This window comes from Staurois parvus, unplaced genomic scaffold, assembly GCF_062004578.1.
Source record: "Staurois parvus isolate SC_StPar_1 unplaced genomic scaffold, SC_StPar_1.0 ptg000832l, whole genome shotgun sequence".
NCBI classification, from domain to species: domain Eukaryota; kingdom Metazoa; phylum Chordata; class Amphibia; order Anura; family Ranidae; genus Staurois; species Staurois parvus.
Window position 1 is genome coordinate 3,649,851 of NW_028318628.1, and position 24,051 is coordinate 3,673,901.

General features: G+C 40.0%; 1 protein-coding gene across 3 annotated transcripts in view; it reads left to right on the forward strand.

The window, feature by feature from the left end:
• Positions 1–24,051, forward strand: part of SHANK3 (SH3 and multiple ankyrin repeat domains 3) — a 464,876-nt gene that overhangs the window by 384,262 nt on the left and 56,563 nt on the right. For all 3 annotated transcript variants that reach the window (XM_089655308.1, XM_089655310.1, XM_089655309.1), the window contains 4 exons: positions 6,231–6,306; positions 8,852–8,934; positions 11,396–11,520; positions 12,054–12,189. In XM_089655308.1, the coding sequence (XP_089511434.1) occupies positions 6,231–6,306; positions 8,852–8,934; positions 11,396–11,520; positions 12,054–12,189 (420 nt within the window). The remainder of the gene's footprint in view (positions 1–6,230; positions 6,307–8,851; positions 8,935–11,395; positions 11,521–12,053; positions 12,190–24,051) is intronic.

Here is a 24,051-nt window from a genome sequence, read left to right on the forward strand (position 1 = left end):
GATATCGAGGATAGCCTGGAATGTGTCCATTGGGCACTGACTGAGTTCTGCATTGTGGCACTTTCCAGACTGGGCAGACCAGACCTGTGACACTGATGTGTACTAGGTAAAGAAAGACCCCCATACAACTGCCAACATCCCTATTTAAGGAACATGCAAAATTGGATTCCCCCATATAAATGGGATTTTCAAGGCAGAAACACCATATATTATAAGTACTCTTTATTCCATTATCATCATAAAAAAATTTCTTGTATTTTCTTGATTGTTCATTACAATATATGCGTGCAGAATCATAATATATAACACTTTTTTCAAGATTTTGCATGTTTACAAAGATCCAAGGATCAATACCCAAAAAACTGATGTGACACAGTCTTTAAAGGCTGACTTAGTAAACAAGCACCAGGAGCTACCTCACAGTTTGTACTGTTGGGAGCCCTGATGTCATTCACAAGATGAAATGCTGTGCCTGTTGTCCCGCACTGTTTCTTGTCATTCAGGTTAGAGAAAGCAATATCCCACTGCTTCTCCTGTTTGTGAAGTACCATGTGGATATCAGGTCTCCGGTTTCATTTCACTGCTTGCCTACAGGGAAACGGTTACCTCTGGCTGCTTGCAGCCCTCATCAACCCCAGCTATCCTAGTATATGAATACTTGTGACTTTCCTGATATCCCCAAATAAAAGAGATGCCTCTAATCTGGAATTTGGGATGTGGAGTCTTATTTCAGCTCTTTCCAGCAGAGCTGAAGCCCCCTCCTCCATATCTGTATATCTGTGGGGACTTCTATGTCCACTAGTGTCCAAAGTTTTAGTGTTCCACATTAACATAGATACCACTAGAAGAATTAAAGGCTTATTTGCCTTTTGGGACTTCACTGATAGAAAGTTGAATCCCTTCTTAGATCCAAGTTTTAAATAATCGATTTGGCCTTCTGTTGGTAGTAACTTTTATTTGTCTGACCATTTTGGAAAGGATTACATTCTTTACTGGGGTAGGTCCCTGCAGGGGCGGACTGACCATTTGGAAACTCGGGCACTGCCCGAGGGCCCGGGGTCAGTAGGGGGCCCCATGAGATGCCCTTGTCAGTCTGCCCTTGGGTCCCTGTGTTATAGATTGGTTGGAGCACATGTCTGGAGCTTTGTTGTTTAAATGTAATGCTTTTTTACAAGTTTCTAAACATGGGTCACTCATAGAATTCTGATGTCTGTATATTTACATAAGGCACTCTGGCTACGTATGTGGGATGCAACTGAGATATTCGAGAAACTGCTGATTTGTTTGCCTTATAAGTGATGTTGTCTCTTTGGACCGGCTCCTCACACTATCATTAGCAATGTCTCAGGAAGCCGTAGTATGCCTCTAGCAGAGACCAGGAGATCTGCAGAAAGGTCGGGGGAGCCTTGTGTGTACACACAGATCTTTCTCTAACACCTGCTCAGACTGTAGGTCCAGAAACCAGAGATCTGGTAACTCCTTTGACAAGTTTGTGGGCATGAAGATGTGCAACCACTTTTACAAGTGGGGCGGTTCTCACAACTTGATTGGTCTCTGGGTATTGGGCAGCCTTGGTTTTTGGATGCTCACTGCATCCCCTTTAACTTACAGACTAATTACCTGGGGATGGTAAGTATTTCAGTTGCTGGGCAGCATATTTTTTATGTCTTTAGCTAGTAGCTGTGCCGTTACTCAGGTCTCCCCAGGTTCCTTGCACTTTTGGACCCGCTGTTAATCTCTTAGTAGGAACTTTGCCTATTTGTCTTCTCCTGAGGGAAATTCTGTATCCCCTGATAATGCTAATTCTCTGTATTCCCTTTCCTCAGAGGGAACACCTAAGTTACAAGTCAGTTGAGACCATTTTCCACTATTCCGTTCCCTAGCAGGGTCCTGACCCCTCAGTGTCCTTCAAGGGCACTTTTTGACAGCACTGGACCTTAGTTCACCTAGTTTATTTTCTTGGCATCCCCATTCTGAGATGCTTGGGGTCCTTCCTTAAAAAAACATCACTTTTCTAAATTCTGATAGCTAGTATTCTCATGAAGAGCCTTACAGCTGCCTGGTGTTGCTAATTGTCAATTACCAACAATCAAAGTTGACCAACCTTGTCCCTGCTAATGCACTTTGCACCCTCTGATACTCCGTGACCTTCACATATAGGAAGGCTTGGAAAGTCTCCCTGTGACAGGGCAATTGACCAATTTCCTGTGTTGGGTGGTGTTGAGGAGGTTACTCTCAAGTGCATGGTTCCCTTTAGAGGCCCAGTTTTTGCCTTCTGGGCCTTTCCACCCTGCAGTCTCCTTCTGAGTACAAAAAAATTTGTGCACTTGGGTGTGCTTTATCTTGTGCATGGCAGGAAGAAACTATCACTAGTGGGATTGGTGTTCCCTTAGATTGTAAGAAGGCAGCTCTTGCTGCAAATCTTCTGAAGATTTTCCTTGTGTGAGACAGCAGCCATCCAGGGATCCTCATGCATTCAGACTATTTGGTGTCAGGCTCTCCTACTGTGGCTGATTCGCAACCTCTTTGGGAAGTTCCAAAAACTATTTTCTTTGTTTCTTTTCTTAACCAGGTGATATAACCAGGGAGCTCTTTGAGTAAAGCCCTTCCACCTCACTCTATGGCTATGAACACTGCGCTGGATCAGGACAAGTCAGAGATTTTGTACTCCAATGTCCTGGATCAGGTAGACAGGCCCTGAAAGGTTTTTTTGTCAGGTACTGGTGACACTGCTGGGTGTCCTTGTGGGCAGGTCTATTTGTCCTACTGTTTTCTGATGTTGCTGCACCAGTATGGGGCAATTGTTTTCCCACTGGTGTCTAGTGGAGGGTAATTCTTACACCCTTTTACTCCTTTGTTTTTTTAAGTCTCTCTGACTTAAGTTGGTTTTATTTGGGGTTGTCTCCGGCTCATTAGGTCCTTTACCATCACCTAGGAGTGTTATGTTGGATAAATAAATTCATTGACTTAAACCAAAAATCCGTAATTACAGTGCAAAATCAAGTCCCAAAGTAATTTCCCAAAAAATTATGCAAAAATAGAATAATCTAAAAATATAAATACATAAAAATAAAATAAAGTCCCAACACACAAAGTGTCCAAATAATAAGTCCAGACTAAGATCAGATCTTGATAGGAAGACGCTTCCTACTCCACTGAAGAAGATGCAAATCAATCACAAGTGCTCTTCAAATACCTCAAAAAAACAAAATCTAGACATAGTATATTACCTTTTAAATAGCATACCCCAAAGTGCCACACGTGTATCATGCAAAAAGAACACTCCAGTGTCACAGCACTCATGTGAAAGGTATATTAATAAGTAAATGTCACTGCAAACCTTATACCAAGTGCATAATTACCCTAAGTCAGACAGTTTCAGCTTATAATCAACCAACAAGTCAACAAGTCTGGAAGTGACAAAACGCGTCCAGAGCACGTGACGTATTGACGTTCCCGGAAGTGCCGCGGCAGCCATTTTGGATTCTGGAGCCCCTGTGTGTCGGAGGTATGGAGAGGAACGGTACACTTCAGGTGTCCCCCAGAGCAGAGAGTGTTAGTGCTGGACAGGAGTGGTAAGGGGGAATGTCCTGGTTATCGTGAGACCTTCTACACATGGAAAGGGGATTGTATACTGGTCGTTATGAGCTGGATGCTGATTTGCTGTTTTTATTGATCTTATATGTAAGTGGCTATAATAAATTTTATATATTATTGAGATTCATATACTGATTCCTGGTCTGTTTATGAGGTCCTAAGGAACAAGAGGATACCAATCTAAGGACACTCTGTACACATGTGGTTGATTACAAGCTGAAACTGTCTGACTTAGGGTAATTATGCACTTGGTATAAGGTTTGCAGTGACATTTACTTATTAATATACCTTTCACATGAGTGCTGTGACACTGGAGTGTTCTTTTTGCATGATACACGTGTGGCACTTTGGGGTATGCTATTTAAAAGGTAATATACTATGTCTAGATTTTGTTTTTTTGAGGTATTTGAAGAGCACCTGTGATTGATTTGCATCTTCTTCAGTGGAGTAGGAAGCGTCTTCCTATCAAGATCTGATCTTAGTCTGGACTTATTATTTGGACACTTTGTGTGTTGGGACTTTATTTTATTTTATTTTTATGTATTTATATTTTTAGATTATTCTATTTTTGCATAATTTTTTGGTAAATTACTTTGGGACTTGATTTTGCACTGTAATTACGGATTTTTGGTTTAAGTCCATGAATTTATTTATTATTGGTACTTCAGGGGAAGGATATTGATATGACTTTAAGGGATTTTTGAGGATGTTTGAGGATTTTTTACATTTATGTGTGCTGATTTATATTTATTCTGTTATGTTGGATAGTTCTCTATCTTGATTAACTCATTCATGATTTGATGGCTGACCCTGCTTTTTCTTGGAGGTCTGATGCCTTGGCTTTAAAAATGTTGTCATACTTAGGCTGGCTAGTCTTACCTTGTGGATCTGTTGACCAATTTTTCTTCAGGGATCTCTAGACTTCCAGTGTTCCCTTTGTTGACCAGTCCTGTTGATGGTCTCTTCTCACTCTTTGGATAGTCCATATTTTTACAACTGTGGTTGCTTTGGTTCACAGCTTCAGCTAAGGACTCGAGATGTCATATCCTTCGAGATAGTCATTCCCTTTAGCATCGATTCTTGTTCTGGTCTGAGCATCTGATTGATCCTCTATGACCTCCCCTGGGTCATTAGCAGTTCATCTATCTTGTTTGAAGCTTAACCTCTTCTGGTTCAGTATCAGGCAGTGATTCTTCTGTTTGTTGCAGATAGATCCTTGTTCTATTTTAGATTGATCAGTGTTTATTGTCCACCCCTCTGGACTACTTTTGGACCTCTCATCTATTTCAGGATTCCTAAATTCCTGTGTCCCTCAATGGACGATAAAGAAAATAAGATTTTTGTACTTATTGTAAATGCTTTTACTTGAAGTCCGCTGAGGGACATAGGTCCACAACTCTCCGTGCTTATTGGCCTTATATACTGTTTGCTGTTTGAGGCATGAGGGCTGTAGGAAGGGTTACACAGGGGTTGTCTTTTTCTTGCTGTTTGCCAGTGTCCAAACTTCCTGTAAGCATCAGCATATACTGTTTCAGAATTCCAAAACTCCTTTGTCACACAATGTAATTTAACGCATATGCATTTTTGCTAGGATCAGTGTGAAATAGCCTAATTTTGGTTTTTACCCTAACCTAAGCATAACCCTAATTCTTACCCTAGTTCTAACACAAGCCTGAAACCTATCCCTTTCTTAGCTATGTCCCTAACACTAGCTGTATCCTATCCTAACTATGACCTTAACCCTAGTCTTATTCTATCCTATGTCCATAACCCTAATCTTAGGCTTTTCCTATCCCTGCTGAGTCACTAACCCTAGGTTATCCTATCCTAGCTATGACTCTAGCACTAATGCTAAATTTTCCTATCACATCTATGACTATAAATCTAGTCTTATCCCATCTTCGCTATTATCCTCCCACTAATCCTAGTCTTATCTTACCCTAGCTTTTGCCCTTACCCTAGTCTTTTTCTATCCTAGCTATGCCCATAACTCTAGAGTAGGGGGGGATAGGTTTTGGGTTCTGCTGCTGTCTGTGACTTCATGTGGAAGACCTGTTTGCCTTTTTTATCCTTGTGGAAGATGGGCTCCCTGGAGCAGGGAGGTACAAACAGCAAAAAGAAAAAAAAAAAGCATTCTAATTTTTTACATTCTACTACAAATAGTGCTTTTATTACTGTGTCTGTCCTCTCTGACAGATTTCCCCCCAGTTCCTGTTGTGGAAACACTAACACTTTTCCATTCTGTACAGAGCAAAATGTTTTGGCTAGAGTTGGGCTTTAATACCATATTTCTAGAAACAGAGTTACTTGCTACCAGTAGTTCAGTGAAACTCATCTGTACCTCAATTTAACAGTTGCCTGCCATATCTGCTTGTTAGCAGCGATGGCTGACACACGTGAGAATAGCAAGTAACAAAATTTAAGTAGGTGTTTTGACAAATAACTGTGGAGACTGTCGCCAGTGCTGGACTTGCTATTGTTTCCAGCTACACTCTTGCACTAAAGAAGTATAAATGTTCAGTTTGGTCCTGAATTACTTTAAGTGACCTGTCATGTGATAGCACCGTGATAATTTCTTAACAAGATAGTTCTGTGAGTTTTTCATACATAGCAGACCCTGATATATCTTTCAGAAACCCGTGAAGATCGGACAAAACGTCTCTTCAGGCACTATACAGTTGGCTCATACGATTCTTTCACTTCCCACAGGTAATATATTAATTCCATTAGTCAGCCCATGCATTTATAACATTTTATGGTAAAAAGAATTAACAATGAAGAATGTAACATCTTCATGTTGTACAGTTGTGTTCACAATAATTGCAGTCAGACATCACTAACCTGATCAATCACTGTTTTTGGTAGAAATGATATTTCTACATGGCAAATAATTTACTAGCAGGTGTAGTAGAGTAATAGAAATCCAACAGACCCAACAGTCATGACATGCATGCTGCTGATTCTGTGTAATTGAATCACTAATTGAAAGGGGCATGTTCAAAATAATAGCAGTGTGGAGTTCTATTAGTGAGGTCATTCATTCTTTGAAAAACAGGTGGCAATTATTGCCCTTATTTAAGGAAGGAAGGCAGCAAATGTTGTACATGCTGGTTACAGTGCATTTCTCTCTGAAATTCTGAGGAAAATGGGTTGTTCCAGACATTGTTCAGAAGAACAGCGTACCTTGATTAAAAAGTTGATTTGAGAGGGAAAAACATATAAAGAAGTGCAGAAAATGATAGGCTGCTCAGCTAAAATGATCGCAAATGCTTTAAAATGGCAACCAAAACCTGAAAGACGTGGAAGAAAGCGAAAAACTACCATTCGAATGGATAGAAGAATAGCCAAAATGGCAAGGACTCAGCCAACAATCAGCTCCAGGAAGATCAAAGAAGGTCTAAAGTTACCTGTGAGTACTGTTACAATTAGAAGACGCCTATGTGAAGCCAAGCTATCTGCAAGAAGCCCCCGCAAAGTCCCATTGTTGAAGACGTGCTGAAGAGGTTACAATTTGCCAAAGAGCACATTGACTGGCCTAAAGAGAAATGGCGCAACATTTTGTGGACTGATGAAAGTAAGATTGTTCTTTTTGGGTCTAGTGCCCAGAGACAGTTTGTCAGACGACCCCCAAACACTGAATTCAAGCCACAGTACACTGTGAAGACAGTGAATCATGGTTGCGCAAGCATCATGATATGGGGATGTTTCTCATACTACGGTGTTGGACCTATTTATCGCATACCAGGGATCATGGATCAGTTTGAATACATCAGAATATTTGAAGAAGTCATGCTGCCTTATGCTGAAGAGGAAATGCCCTTGAAATGGGTGTTCCAACAAGACAACGACCCCAAACACACCAGTAAAAGTGCAACATCTTGGTTCCAGACCAACAAGATTGATGTTATGGAGTGGCCAGCCCAATCCCCAGATCTTAATCCAATAGAAAACTTGTTCGGTGACATCAAAAATGCAGTTTCTGAGGTAAAACCAAGAAATAGAGAAGAACTGTGGAATGTAGTCCAATGATCCTGGGCTGGAATAGCTGTTCACAGGTGCCAGAAGTTGGTTGACTCCATGCAACACAGATGTACAGCAGTTCTGAGAAACATTGCTTATACAACTAAATATTAATTAAGTGATTCAAAGGAAAGCAAAATCTTCAAACATTTTTCAGTTTATATAGTGAATGTTTGAGTTTGTAAAGAAGAATACAAACACTGCTATTTTTTTGAACAGTCTAATATTCACTTTTCTTCAATTTTTTAGAGGAACAACACAAATTTGATATATTTTGAGCTTTATTCACTTTTTTCAACACACTATTATTTTGAACACAACTGTACATAAGCAGTTAGTACTGTAGTAGGCAACTAAATTATACGTGTTTTTCTGCAATTGAAGCCCTCGAATTAACAAAAAATAGACAGATTAGGTCCTGTAGTATTTGTCATACTGATGTCCTTTGATGTATGTGAGAGCATTTAGCTGTGTTTTTTGGGTTTCTGCATATAAGGCACACTTGGTGACGCTTGGTGCAGTCTTCAGTAGGGAAGGCACTCTATTCGGCATAATGTCATAGTAGATTTTTTATTTGAAGGAAATATAGGACAGATTAAATTTTTTTAAACGATAAAGAGGGATACTACTATAACTGTGAGAGAGCTATTATTAGTCTGCAGTGCTGCTTGCAGCTACATGGCCTTGGGTTGAATTCAACCTAAACAACAACTGCAACAGATCTAGTGTTTTAATTCCTGTGCTTGTAGTGTGGTTACAGACCTAAATGGGTCTAATTAACATACATGATATCTAACTGTAAGCACAATCCAGTAACTTTCACCTTACATTTCCATTTCCAGTGCGGGCGGCATGCCATTAGAATTAATGGAACCCGCCCGCGGGTCCGCATTCCTCTGTGCGGGTGGTGCTGCTGCACGGATTTTTGTGCGGATCCGCAGCGGTACCACCCGCACATATGTGACTCCAGCCTTAAAGCCATCTTTCATGAGAAAATGCAGGGGATGAGGTTGCTGACCTCCTTCTGAAAAGGCTAATTGCCTAGCTGCCTCTGATTCAGTATTGAGCTGAAAGAAGCATACCGCAAGTAAAGTCAGAACTCCTGATCTAACCAATAATTAATTAAATATAGTACTTGGGTCTAAGTGGATGATTATGCACATTATTTACCAGCAAAACCAGTTTTTTGAGCAGTGTCAGAATGTACAGTCACCTCTTTCTCTCACTTTTGCAGTGATTATGTCATCCAGGAGAAAGTTGCCCGGTTGCAGAAGAGAGAATTGGAAGGATTTGGCTTTGTGTTACGTGGAGCAAAAGGTACTTCTGCAGATCTGCTGTTTTACTTAGCTTTCATCTCTTCTACAACACTGCTGTAGTGGCAGCTTTTCTAAACCTTTTAAACATGAAGGAACCCTTGAATTAACATTACAGTCTCAGTCTCCTGCTAATGATTTTTATATTCACAACTAATGGCACCTTGACATGATGGTCAATGCAAAAATGCTTCCTACATTTGTGGTCATTCGAAAGAATCTTGCTATTACAGATAGCAAAAAATGATCATTGTTGTCAGTGGTTACTTATCTGAGAGGCAGACATTTCTCACTGCTCTAGTAACCCTTAACCTCTGGAGGAACCTAGGGTTCCATGGAACTCTGGTTGAGAGACTGTTATAGATTGCAAGAAAGCCTCAATTGCATGTTGATGCTATAGAGTAACACCTGCTTATAACAGATTTACAACTCTAAAGATGTTATTAGACCAGTGGCGTCACTAGGGTTGGTGTGACCTGGTGCGGTGAAACATGGGGTCACCCCCCCCCCTCCACAATATTTATTTCATGTTTTCTGAAAGATGCTGCATGTGGAACTTTTGGTGCGGTTTCAGAAAATGCAGAAAAAAATGCGCAACTTAATAGAAATCTATAGGACTGCAGCTATAACTGCTTGTAAAATGCAGGAAAACCCCGTTTACATTACATAGCCCCTGCACCTCTGGACCACTGTACATTACACAGCTCCCTACACCTCTCCTTTATATTACATAGCCCCCTTTACATTACACAGCCTCTTGCACATTACACAGCCCCCTTTACATTACACAGCCTCTTGCACATTACACAGCCCCCTTTACATTACACAGCTCCCTTTACATTACACAGCCCCTTGCACATTACACATCCCCCTTTACATTGCGCAACTCACTTTGCATTGCACAGGCCCCTTTACATTACACAGCCCCCTGCACATTACATAGCCCCCTTTACATTACACAGGCCCTTGCAAATTACACAGGCCCCTTTACATTACACAGCCCCCTGCACATTACATAGCCCCCTTTACATTACACAGGCCCTTGCAAATTACACAGGCCCCTTTACATTACACAGCCCCTTGCACATTACACATCCCCCTTTACATTGCACAACTCACTTTGCATTGCACAGGTCCCTTTACATTACACAGCCCCCTTTACATTGCACAACTCACTTTGCATTGCACGGGTCCCTTTATATTACATAGCCCCTGCACATGACATAGCCCCCTTTACATTACACAGGCCCTTGCAAATTACACAGGCCCCTTTACATTACACAGCCCCTTGCACCTTACACATCCCCCTTTACATTGCACAACTCACTTTGCATTGCACAGGTCCCTTTACATTACATAGCCCCTGCACATTACATAGCCCCCTTTACTTTACACAGGCCCTTGCAAATTACACAGGCCCCTTTACATTACACAGCCCCCTGCACATTACATAGCCCCCTTTACATTACACAGGCCCTTGCAAATTACACAGGCCCCTTTACATTACACAGCCCCCTGCACATTACATAGCCCCCTTTACATTACACAGGCCCTTGCAAATTACACAGGCCCCTTTACATTACACAGCCCCTTGCACATTACACATCCTTCTTTACATTGCACAACTCACTTTGCATTGCACAGGTCCCTTTACATTACACAGCCCCCTTTACATTGCGCAACTCACTTTGCATTGCACAGGTCCCTTTACATTACATAGCCCCTGCACATTACATAGCCCCCTTTACTTTACACAGGCCCTTGCAAATTACACAGGCCCCTTTACATTACACAGCCCCCTGCACATTACATAGCCCCCTTTACATTACACAGGCCCTTGCAAATTACACAGGCCCCTTTACATTACACAGCCCCCTGCACATTACATAGTCCCCTTTACATTACACAGGCCCTTGCAAATTACACAGGCCCCTTTACATTACACAGCCCCCTGCACATTACATAGTCCCTTGCAGCTTTTCCCCCTCCTTCACATTACACAACCCCTGCAACCCCTTCCTACCTTACTCGAGCACACAAAATGGGAGACACCGCAGTGCTGAATAGAAGGAGGGAGCTGCTGGAGATAATTTTTCATATTAATAAGCTAGGACAAGGACCACCTAGCAACCAATCATCTTCTGATTAACTTGGAAAGCCCTCTTTTCAGCGGTGATGTCTCCCGCTTTGCGTGTACAGAAGTTTTCTCATTCTGCCTCCTGCTCTCTGCTCTGCTTGGGGATGTCACCCGGGTGCGGTCAGCACCCCCATAGCAATGCCACTGTATTAGACTGTTATTGTAAGTTGGTGTGAATTTTCTTTAATAGCTTTACATTATATTGTATGTGTCATTGCTGCATTGTACAATCAACAGAAACATAATGCAATCTAAAAATGAAAGTGCCATTGAGTATCACTGAGTCACGTTTCTAACATAAAGCTAATCAATATGACTGTTCTTACAGCAGAGACACCAATTGAAGAGTTCACACCTACACCAGCTTTCCCTGCTCTGCAGTATCTGGAGTCTGTGGATGTGGATGGTGTGGCATGGAGAGCAGGCCTTAGGACAGGTGACTTCTTAATTGAGGTGTGTGGAATCAGCAAAATGTGTAATACTGCTTTTAATCATACAGTATGTATATATCCTCCATATGTCAGTTCTGCATTTCTTCTCTATCTTACATTTTCAAAAAATTAAATAGGTATAGGACTTCTGAAGACCTTTTTTTACTAATCACTTAATATTTTATGTATTTTGTTCTACATTATACATCGACATAAGCAAACTATTCATTAGGATTTTTTATTTCAGCACCACATCAGTAGCTTAGCTGCCAGGGTTCCAGAAAGAGGTAATCAGGCCACCCCTCTATCCATGATTGTCTTATAGTGGTGCAATTTTGGCAGTGTTTCGGGGTACACAGTAAGTGGTATTCATGGGTTGAAATGTTGTCAGAATCAGTAACCATCTAATAATGTATAACGCTAGAATGATAATATCGATTGTACAAGATTTTTAAAGTGTGCTGTGTATAAAATGTTATGTAATGTGTGTAGATAGGTAAACATGTTTTAATAGTGTAAGCATTATAACATTGCTTTATGTCCTTTGTTCCCCAGGTGAATGGTGTCAATGTAGTGAAGGTTGGCCATAAACAAGTGGTAAATCTAATTCGTCAGGGGGGTGGAATCCTGAGTATGAAGGTTGTGTCTGTGAGTCGTAAACCAGAAAGTGAAGAGGCTATGCGTAGGAGGGGTAGGTGTATATTCCAAGGCCTAATTTGTGTCTACCTGGTTTTGAAAAGAAAAGGTGTTATTACTGCTCTTAAACATGAAACAAAACAGTGCTGTTTCTACTGAAGCTGGGTAGATTAGGCTTTTTGTAGCAAAATGCAAATCTAAATGCAAATTTATTGATCTTGCATGGGAAAATTGGATTTCTTGTCAACGGACTGGAAATGAGTTTCAGGGCTGCTGAGTGTGCTCTTTACAACAGTGTTCTCAGATTATCTTGTAGCCACAGCAGGTCTTTATTGTTTTACATATGCTCTGGAGGGTCATGCTGTTTAAAGTTATTTTGAACTTGGTTATACATGGGATGAGGATTTTGCTCAGTGAAAAACAATTAAGATAGGTGAATCCCTGGAAGAAAAAGAAACTGGACAGAATGTCATTTGCCTGGATTATAAATCTGTTGATTTCACCTTGAAGAAGGAGCGCCTTGTTCACAGGGTACAGCCTGTTCATATATCAGCCAATGGTACAAATGAATGACTTGCATATCTCAGCCTATTATTCTTCCATAAAGAAAAATGAAAATGCTTGTTCTTGGATTTGTAATGTAAACAAGGTTATGTGAATATCTTATGTTTCAAGCAAAAAATGCCATACTTCACAATCTTCACAATCCTTCAGTGGATTGCATTTTTCTACTGGTACACATAACCTAATTGATTATACTCTTTCTCAGTGCTCTCAAAGACAGATATCATGGTACACATGTCTTGCACTGACAAGCTCTAAGAAGCACAAAACAGCTGTATTTTAAAGTGGTTCTAAAGCCCTAAGGTTTTTTACCTTTATCTAATACATTCTCTGCATTAAAATAAAAAAAAACTATCTGTGATTCTCATCTGAGCCTAATCTTGATGAAGTGCTGTACACGAGAGCAATCTCTCTCTCGGCTCTCTCCCTCCTCACAGCGGAGATTGATAGCAGCGGGAGCCATTGGCTCCCGCTGCTATCAATCAAACCTTATTACGAGGGAGCAGGGACAGGGCAAAGCCCCTCTGTCTGTGTCAATGGACACAGGCAGCAGGGCTTGGGATGCACAAGTACCCCCCTTAGTAAGAAGCTTGCTGGAGGTACTTGGAAGGGGAGAGGAACCAGGAGTGCTGGCAGGGAACCCAAGAAGATGAGGATCGGGGCTGCTCTGTGTAAAACCATTGCACAGAACAGATAGGCATAACATGTTTGTTATTTAAAAAGAAAAATTAAAGGTTTAATATCACTTTAACCCTTTTGCTGCCAGAGCCATTTTTGTATTTTTTCACACACATGTTTAAAAAATCATTTTAGCCCTGTAGATAACGCAAAACCCCAAACAATATATATTTTCTGAAAGCAGACACCCTGGAGAATAAAATAGTGTTAATTCCACTTTTTATGTCACGTGATATTACCGCAAAGGTCCAAGAAACGCAAAATTTTAGTAAAAAACACACAAAAGTGAATTTTAGGGCAAAGAAACGCAATACATTACTCAAATGTTTGGTAAAATATAAAGGACGAGGTTTCACCGAGTAAATAGATACCCAACATGTCAAACCTTAAATTTGTGTGTGCTCATGACATCTATTTCAGGTACTTATATAGCGTTGTCAATTTACGCAGTGCTTTACATATATATTGTACATTCACATCAGTCCCTAAACCTCAAGGGGTGTACAATCTAAGCTCCCTAACTCACATTCATACATACACATATTAGGGACAATTTAGAGAGAGAAGCCAATTAACCTACCAGCATGTCTTTGGAATGTGGGAGGAAACCGGATCCCAGAGGAAACCCACGCAAGGTGGTGCCATGGTTGGGATGAAATGGTGACAAACTTCAGTACCCTATATTTTCTTTAGGTGAGGCTTCAAAAGCACCGACAGGTCATCAGTTTAGTGTTACGGAAGAGGTCTTGTGCTAGAATTATTGGTCTCACTCTGGCATACATGGCGATATGTAACATGTGTATCCCAATCGACGTTTTCACACATAGGTGCCCCCCACACACATTACAAATTGTTAGGCACATATTTAATCCCTTGATTGCCTCTAGATCTTAACCCCTTCTCAGCTAGTGTCATTAGTACAGTTTCAGTGTACAGTGATATCACTGATTCCTGTATTAGTGTCACTAGCGATGAAAGTGCCAGTTAGTAATACTCCCAGATAGTGTCTGATAGTGCCAAATTGTCCGCCACCCTATCACAGTCACACTGTAAGTCGCTGACCACCGTTGTTACCAGTATAGCGTCATAGCTTCGTAAATTACAGTATATATACCATGGTTTGTAAACGCTGTAACCTTTGTACAAACCAATTAATATATACTTTTTTCTTTTTACAAAAGACATGTAGCAGAATACATTTTGGCCTAAATTTATGAAGAAAGTAGATTTTTTTATTTTTTTTTTATCGGATATGTTTCATTTTAATTCAAAGTAGAAAATATTTTTTTTTCAAAATGTTCAGTCTTTCTTCATTTATATCACAAAACTTTTAAAACCCAGTGGTGATCAAATACCACCAAAAAAAAGCTCTATTTGTGTGACAAAATGATGAAAATTGCATTTGGGTACAGTGCAGCATGACCGGACAATTGCCAAATAAAGTAGCACAGTGCTGAATAGCGAAACATGTCCTGTCATGAAGGGGCTAAAACCTTCAAGGTCAAGTGGTTAATGACATTCATTTCCATATTCACTATGATTGAATAAAAATACATCTTTTGTTGACTGTAATGAAGTGATGACATAAATAGCATCTTTTTAAAGTGTATCTAAACCCAAAAACTAAATTTATATATATTGCATCTGGTTTAGTACTATGAATTCTTAATTCGTATTACAATGCTCATAAATTACATCCCTACATTAATTAGTTCTGACAGATATCTGTGATTATCACAAATGAGTGAAGTTCATCCCTTTCATGTTTAAACATCAACTGTAGTGCCTTAATCTTATACATCTAATAAAAATGCTGTGTTACTACTTTCTAATATTGGAACAGTATGAAATGCTTTTGCACACAGTTACTGGAGATATACAAATGCCAGAATTTGTTCAAAAATAAGTAACCATGACTCAGTAACATAATTGACCATTCTTTTTATTGAATTTTATGAAAACATTTGATAGTGAAAGCGTTCAATGAACTGGATGAAGCATTTTATATCATTCTACCTAATATGTATCTTTTTGAATTAAATTATAATAAAAACAAGAAGACTTAATTGCTTACGTTCAGAATTTCAGTTTTCTAGCAGTTAGTGGCACCTTTATGGGGGAAAATTCTTGCACACAGGGTTATATATAAACTACAATTCAAAAAGGGGGGGAGATACTGGAGTATAAGTGTCACATATACACAAGTTTATGATGAATAATGGCTCAGGTGCATATGGCAACAGCACATGATAACTACATATATCATATAGTATAAATAGAATGAATAAAGTCTGATAAAAAAAGTCTCTGGGGTAGGCATAATGGTAGCAGCAGCCATCCTTAGGAGCAGGGCAAGCTCTGTGAAAAGATCAGGAGAGAAGAGAGGAACAGGAGGCGCCAAGCTACAGTATCTCACAGAAGTGAGTACACCCCTCACATTTTTTGTAAATATTTTATATCTTTTCATGTGACAACACTGAGAAAATTACACTTTGCTACAATGTAAAGTAGTGAATGTACAGCTTGTATAACAGTGTAAATGTGCTGTCCCCTCAAAATAACTCAACACACAGCCATTAATGTCTAAACCACTGGCAACAAAAGTGAACACATCCCTAAGTGAAAATATCCAAATTGGGCCCAATTAGCCATTTTCCCTCCGCGGTGTCATGTGACTCATTAGTGTTACAAGGTCTCAGGTGTGAATGGGGAGCAGGTGTGTTATATTTGGTGTTATTGCTCTCACTGTCCCATACTGGTTACTGGAAGTTCAACATGGCACTTCATGGCAAAGAACTCTCTGAGGATCTGAAAAAAAGAATTGTTGCTCTACATAAAGATGGCCTAGGCTATAAGAAGATTGCCAAGACCCTGAAACTGAGCTGCAGCACGGTGGCCAAGACCATACAGCGGTTTAACAGGACAGGTGCCACTCAGAACAGGCCTCACCATGGTCAATCAAAGAAGTTGCGTGCACGTGCTCAGCGTCATATCCAGAGGTTGTCTTTGGGAAATAGACGTATGAGTGCTGCCAGCATTTCTGCAGAGGTTGAAGGGGTGGGGGGTCAGCCTGTCAGGGCCCAAACCATACGCCGCACACTGCATCAAATTGGTCTGCTTGGCTGTCGTCCTTGAAAGAAGCCTCTTCTAAAGATGATGCACAAGAAAGCCCGCAAACAGTTTGCTGAAGACAAGCAGACTAAGGACATGGATTACTGGAACCATGTCCTGTGGTCTGATGAGACCAAATATAAACTTACTTGGTTCAGATGGTATCAAGTGAGGAGTATCAGTATCAGGTGAGGAGTATCAGGTGAGGAGTACAAAGACAAGTGTGTCTTGCCTACAGTCAAGCATTGTGGTGGGAGTGTCATGGTCTGGGGCTGCATGAGTGCTGCCAGCTCTGGGGAGATACAGTTCATTGAGGGAACCATGAATGCCAACATGTACTGTGACATACTGAAGCAGAGCATGATCCCCTCCCTTCAGCGACTGGGCCACAGGGCAGCATTCCAACATGATAATGACTCCAAACACACCTCCAAGACGACCACTGCCTTGCTAAAGAAGCTGAGGATAAAGGTGATGGACTGGCCAAGTATGTCTCCAGACCTAAACCCTATTGAGCATCTATGGGGCATCCTCAAACGGAAGGTGGAGGAGCGCAAGGTCTCTAACATCCACCAGCTCCGTGATGTCATCATGGAGGAGTGGAAGAGGACTCTGGTGGCAACCTGTGAAGCTTTGGTGAACTCCATGCCCAAGTTGTTTAAGGCAGTGCTGGAAAATAATGGTGGCCACACAAAATATTGGCACTTTGGGCTCAGTTTGGACATTTTCACCAAGGGGTGTACTCACTTTTGTTGCCAGCGGGTTTAGACATTAATGGCTGTGTTATTTTGAGGGGACAGCACATTTAAACTGTTATAAAAGCTGTACACTCACTACTTTACATTGCAGCAAAGTGTCATTTCTTCAGCATTGTCACATGAAAAGATATAACAAAATATTTACAAAAATATGAAGGGTGTACTCAAATATGTGATATACTGTAAGTGCAGTATGTAACAGTAACAGACCTGTAGAAGGAGCTAGATGCTCCGAGCGTGTAGCCTGTTGCTTCTGTTGTTCTCTGTTTTATCCGGACACTTGACCCTTGGAGACTTCTGGTGACGTCACTTCCACCAGTGCGTTCTACACTGGTTGTTCGGCCATTTCCGGCTTCTTCCAGGGACAGACACTGTTCATCGGCTCCTCTGTCCTCCAATACGCCTCAGGAAGACTGCACCCAAGGCTTTTTCCATCCTGCTGTCATCTTAATACACTGCTGATATCCTACATTATGGATTGAGAGTGGTTTTACATCTCTAAGACAGATGAGCTTTATTTATTTCTTGCTTTTGTGAGTGTTTTTATTCCTATGAATTAAATGTTACTGTTACATACTGCACTTAGCTTGGGGCTTCCTGTTCCTCTCTTCTCTAGCGGCACTTTTAGCCTTTTATTTGCAGTTCCTAAAACTTTGGCAACCAATAAGAAATAATCTTTATCTAATCTGAATGCAGTAAAACGAAATCTGGTAGGTTGCTAGGAATTTCTGTACTTTGCCCATGGTCATCATTCTCCACAATGTAACAGCAGTACTCCTAATGATTAATGGTTACATTGTATGAAAATCTGGTTTACCTTACATAATGTCTGCCTCTATTTGATGTGAGTAAAGTTGATATGAGAATGTTATTTTAATGCTGAATTTTATAGATATTTTTAAGGGAAATCAAGTTTCAAATATTTGTAAGATAGTAGTAAGCAAAAAAGAAATTTAGTTAATGATAGGAAAAACACATACGTGCATCAGATAAAAATTGCATGCATTCAAGTTGCAATAAAGCAAACCTATAAATGTAATAATAGTAATAAACAGCTATTGTATACCAACATTTTTATTACTATGAAATAGTAATGTACTGTGTTAGCTATTGATAATTACACGGAGTTTGGTGCATTTGAGTGATACCCTTTTTGGCTAACTTAGGTTATTAAAGATGGAAGCTTTTAGGGTAACTTAGATCTCTTCTTTAGAAATGTATAAAGCTTTAAAGTGTTACTAAACCCAGGACCCTGTATTCATTATATCTGATCTCCTACAGTACACAGAACATGGAAGTGCAATTATTTTAGTAAATATAAACTGCTAAATACTTTTTCACATCAGCAGTTAAAGCAGTCTTGTGACTTCTACCTATGTCCAGCCCAGCACTAACTAAAGCTTGTAGGAGGAGTTTTCTTTCTGCTCTAGGAGGATTGAAATCCCCTGACCTCTGTCTGGACAGTGCTGATTGGCCCTGTGCTGATCACATGCACTCTCCCAAAAAAAAAAAAAACCTCTCTAGCAATATACACCAAACTGAACATGTGCATGCCTACGGTTCAGTCTGGAGATAAGTGTTGGTCGCTTGAAAAAGGGGAGGAACAGAGAAGAAAAGATCAAACAGCCTTTTTACACAATGCAGAGGATTAACCCCTTAGGCTCCACGGTGAGTATAACAAGCATGCTTTACTGTATTTACAGACTGATTTTACTGTTGTGGGTTTAGTAACACTTTAAAAAGGGGTCTAAGTTATCCTGAAAGCTTGTTTCTATAGTAACTTAAATTAACCATTTTAACTTTTATGATTAACATATTTAAACACTTTGTTCTCCAAAGTACTTTGGGATGACTTCTTTTTGCTTTATTCACCTCAAAGAAACTGTGACATGGCTGTAAATATATGTGCAAATTCATTATAACACAGTGTTTGCATTATATGGATCCGAAGGTTTATTTTGAAAACATTTCTGCTTTCCTATAACATACATGTTTTTAAAATATGTACACCATAAATGCTTAATTTTACAATTTAAAGTGAAACTCTGCTCACCATTAAAAAAAATATTTACTCAAGGGATTGAACTGTAATTCTACCATTTTACAAAACTTTGGTTCGGCTACATCTTGAATATGCAGGAAAGTTTTGGTCTCCTATCCAGGGATGTCCTTGAACTAGAGAAAGTCCAGATAATGGCAACAAAGCTAATAAGAGAGCTGGAGGACCTCAGTTATGAGGAACAACTAAAAAATTTAGGGTATCGTCCCTGAGGAATAGGTGTTTAAGAGGGAATTTGATTGCAATATATATCTTTAAATGGTATTCGATGATTGAGTCAGTTTTGAACATCTAACTAGCTGGCAACTCTTGGGAGACCCTGTTGCATAAACTAATCCCAACTCTTACTGCAATCCAGAGAAAACTAGTTTAAAGGCCAGAGCCTGGAGACAATCGTACCTCACTTTTGCCATGGTCCAGCAAAGGCTAATGGGGACCATGGTTCGCAAGAAGCTCACTTCTATCCTCGAAGACTCCCATGCCAAATTTCTAAAGGTTTGGGACCCATGAATATAATGCTCACCTGAATATAGATCAAACTTTGCTTCAGTCTGAAAAATGTTGTCATTAACCCTAAGCACCCCAATCACTGGCCCACATGGGCTCCATCCTTACTCCATTCCTCCCCTGTCCCTTCCCTCCTCTCTTTGCCCATCCCAGGCAAACTCCTTTCTCCTTCTCCATTCCAGATCTTTTCTACTTTTCCACTTCTGCACATCCCACTTTTTCTTGCTCCTCCTTTTGTCCCAGTACTTCTTCATGAAGTGTTTTATTCTTCCCCCTTCAAATTATGTATGAGGTGCCCACAATAGATAACATGGAGCACTCCTTGATGTAACCATCTATTTCCTTTTTTTTTTAAACGAGCCATGGAGATTTTGTCTCCTTATAATTCATTATATCCAGTTTATGCTGTGTACTATGGTGAAATCCTTTTAAAGACCTCACCTCTGTACTCTTTGATGTTCCTTGTACTTCTACCATATTTTCTTGTAAAATTTAGGTTTAGGAAAAACCTAAAACATCAAATTCTTTGTGAAACAAATTTATAAACAAGACATGCGACAACACATACGACCGCATGATGAAGTTGGACGAGAAGCGGTTCAATCTTAAACTGCATAAGGGGTTCTTTACTGTTATTGTAAAGAGTAGAGCCTTCTGCATTAGTGCAAGTCAGTACTCTGCCAAACTACAGTCCAAAAGTTAGGACCCACTTTGCAGCACACCCCCATCCATAAGCATGCACCAACAACCCTGAAGAGGAGGGAGACAATTCCCTCAAAACATGCTGCCTTGATTTAAAATGTTTACACTTTCAAAAAAAAGTTCCTAATCCCACATCTGGAGTTGCATTGTTCTGAGTACAGGGCACACCTAACTGCTCACCCTTTCACTTCTTACTGGTCGAATGGTAAGGATGTGGAACTCCCTTCCACAGTTGGTGGTCTCAATGGGGAGTGTAGATAAATGTAAAAAAACTTTTATATGTGTTTCTTATCAAACACAATGCACAAGGATATGAAAAATGGAAAAGTGACATACTGTAAATACGCACATACACACACCCAGGGTGAACTGGATGTATTACTGTCTTTATTCAACCTTATCTACTACTGTATATAACTATATAACCCTTGTGGCCTACTTTTAAGGGCAGTACAGTCTTCATTCTTTAAGGGGTTAAACTATTTGTATATATTGACTGTTTTAGTCCACCACCAAAACTAGTGTCCTCTCCTACTCTATCATGTGAATTCAATTTGCAAGTCTGATTGATAAGGTAGCTGGAGCACCATGGCAACTGTAAATTTTAATAGAGGTTAAGATTAGGCCGTCTTCAACTTTACAGGATAGGAGAGTCTAGTTTTGCTGTAAAGCATTTTTATCCTGAGTTTGTGATTCAAAAGTACGTAAGTCAGATACAATCAGGCAACTGGCATTTTTTAAGTAGGCCAACAAAGGCAGCCCCCCTACTTTCCTCATGTAGAGTAACTTTAAGAGACATGTTGGCTGAAGCAAATGAAATCATTATTGTAATAACGTGAGTTATTGTTTAGCCTGTTAGCATACCAAGGGACTGAACAATACCTCTTTAACAACATCATATATCAAGTTTTATTATTAACAAGTCTTTCCGTGGCCTTCTCTCTCTCTTGTGTGATCTTGAGTGATCACAATAAATGCCCCTCCTGCCTAGGTACAAAATAGCCTGTCGTTTACACACCAAATTTGTGCTAATCATAGTAAACTGTCAGGCTCTTAGACAATAAAGGTCCTTGTTTGTCCAGACAGATTTTTTTAGCCAACATCATACAACATAGAAAAACAACTCGTCCAAGAGCATGAATGTTGAATGTTTATCACTAGGTTTGACAGTGTTGTAATCTGTAATTCTGCGGTAGAGAATAAAAAGTGCATGCATTTTCCACATTTTTCTTAATGCTAAATCTGAGGTTAACCATGGGGGTCCAATTATTCCTCCTACTCACATAATTGTTGCTCTTCAACAGACCTGTCTGTCCATGTGCAAGAAGCTCAGAGGTCTGCTCTTTCCATTGCTTTCTCTGGTTGTTTGCTTGTCCTCTATTCATCACTATAAAAGACACCGCTAAATTGAGTCCACGGGTATAGATTAGTTGTGCATCCATTGTCTCTAATTATTTTTTGTACTGACTGTTATCATGTTATGCACATGGTGAAGTGTTTAGGTTTAGGAATACATTTGATAGCTCTCAGATTTTTTTTTTTTTTTTACTGAATTGTATTATTTGAGGCTTTTGGGTAAAACACAAGGACATATTCTTTCATACAGAAAGGGATAAGGAGAGAGCTCGCTTAGCCTTGTCACTTGAGGTGTTAAAATGATCACACTGCAGCTTGTCTTCATTGTTTTGTGATGACTAACAAGGATTAGCTGGTAATATCAATGTACCTCTTTTGTACATTGATATTACCAGAAGTTCCATGTGTATTCTATTCTGTGTTTGATTCAGTGGGAAATTGAAGGGAAATGTTGATTTATTTGTAAATGTTATGGTATACCACAAATCAACAAGCATAAAGAAAATCTGCCACAAACCTGGACACTTCAAACAGTATATGATGAAAAAATGCAAAAGCATTAAAAAAAAGTGACAAAAAAATTAGTAAATCCAAAACTATTGGTCACTATATGCAAATTGTAACTTTTCTAGGAAAAGTTGAGCTTGGCCTCAAGTCATTCCATATCTTACTCTCTGTCCTTTATTGGAGTACGCAGACAGGCTGAGCTTCATATGCTCAATTTGAGTTGTTGGGATCTGAGATAAGTTAACCTTAAAGGTTTCCCTAAACTGTGAAAGCTGTTCTGTATTGTCTATAGGTTCCCTGCAGCTGATCTTTTCCCCAGTGTCTTACCATGCTTTGTTCTGGACTGTGTTTGTTTCTGTGTGTTGAGCATCTATTTTGGTAGAACTAGGGCTTTTATTTCTCATATTAGAGCTGCCATCTTGATGAAAAGGAAGCACAAATTTACAGAATGAATGAAGGAGAAACAGGATGGTGTTACCAAACTTCACTCCAAATCTCATGAGACTAGCAGTCAGAGGCATGGGGGTTTATTTACTAAAGCTGGAGAGTCCAAAATCAGACTCCCTTCTGCATAGAAACCAATCAGCTTCCAGGTTTCATTGCCAAAGCTTCATTGAACAAGCTGAGGTTAGAAGCTGATTGGTTTCTATGCAGAAGGGAGTCTGATTTTGGACTCTCCAGCTTTAGTAAATAAACCACATGGTGTCTTGGATGCACTGGAACATGGAAATGCAAATATTTTAGTAAATATACCCTGCTCAATACCTTATCTCATCAGCAGTATATAGCAGTCTTGTGACTTCTATCAGTGTTCAGCAGAGCACTGGTTACAGCTTGCAGGAGGAGTTTCCTTTCTGCTCTAGGAGAATGCAAAACCCCTGACCTCTGTCTGGACAATGCTGATTGGCCCTGTGCTGATCACATGCACTCTCCCAAGAAAAAAAAAACCTCTCTAGCAATACACACCAAACTGAGCATGTGCAGAATGGATACGGGTTCAACCTGTCTGTCTTATCAGGAGATAAGACGTGGACGTTTGAACAAAAGGAGGGGCAGAGAAGACAGGATCAAATGGCCTTTTTACACAATGCAGGGGATTAACCGCTTAGGTTCCACAGTGAGTATAACAAGCATGCTTTACTGCATATACAGGCTGATTTTACTGTTGTGGGTTTAGTAAAACTTGAATAAAATAAGTGGATATATAAATATGACCCTCTATCTGTTTTAGATATCTGTATATTCGACTAGATTACTGCAATCTATCACCTATTATGGACAATTTCAGTGGCCAAGTGGTTAATCTGTACTGTACATCAGACTGAATATAATGCCCATCTTTTGGTGGGTTTCCAGAGGGTGCTCCTGCTTCCACCCAGAGACAAAATTATACAGTCAAGTTGACTAGATGATTTGTATAGGGGTAAAATGATATATTATTATTATTATTATTATTATTATTACATCGAGTTTATATAGCGCCAAAGGGTTTGCTCAGCGCTGTACAATAGGGGGGACAATACATGGCGCAGTACAACAAAAACAGACAGCGTACGAGGGGTAAGAGGGCCCTACTCTTTCAAGCTTACAATCTAGGAGGGAGGGGGCAGTGGAGCTGAGCACTGGTTAAAGCTTGTTGGAATTTTAATTCTGCTCTGACTATCCGATGAGACTG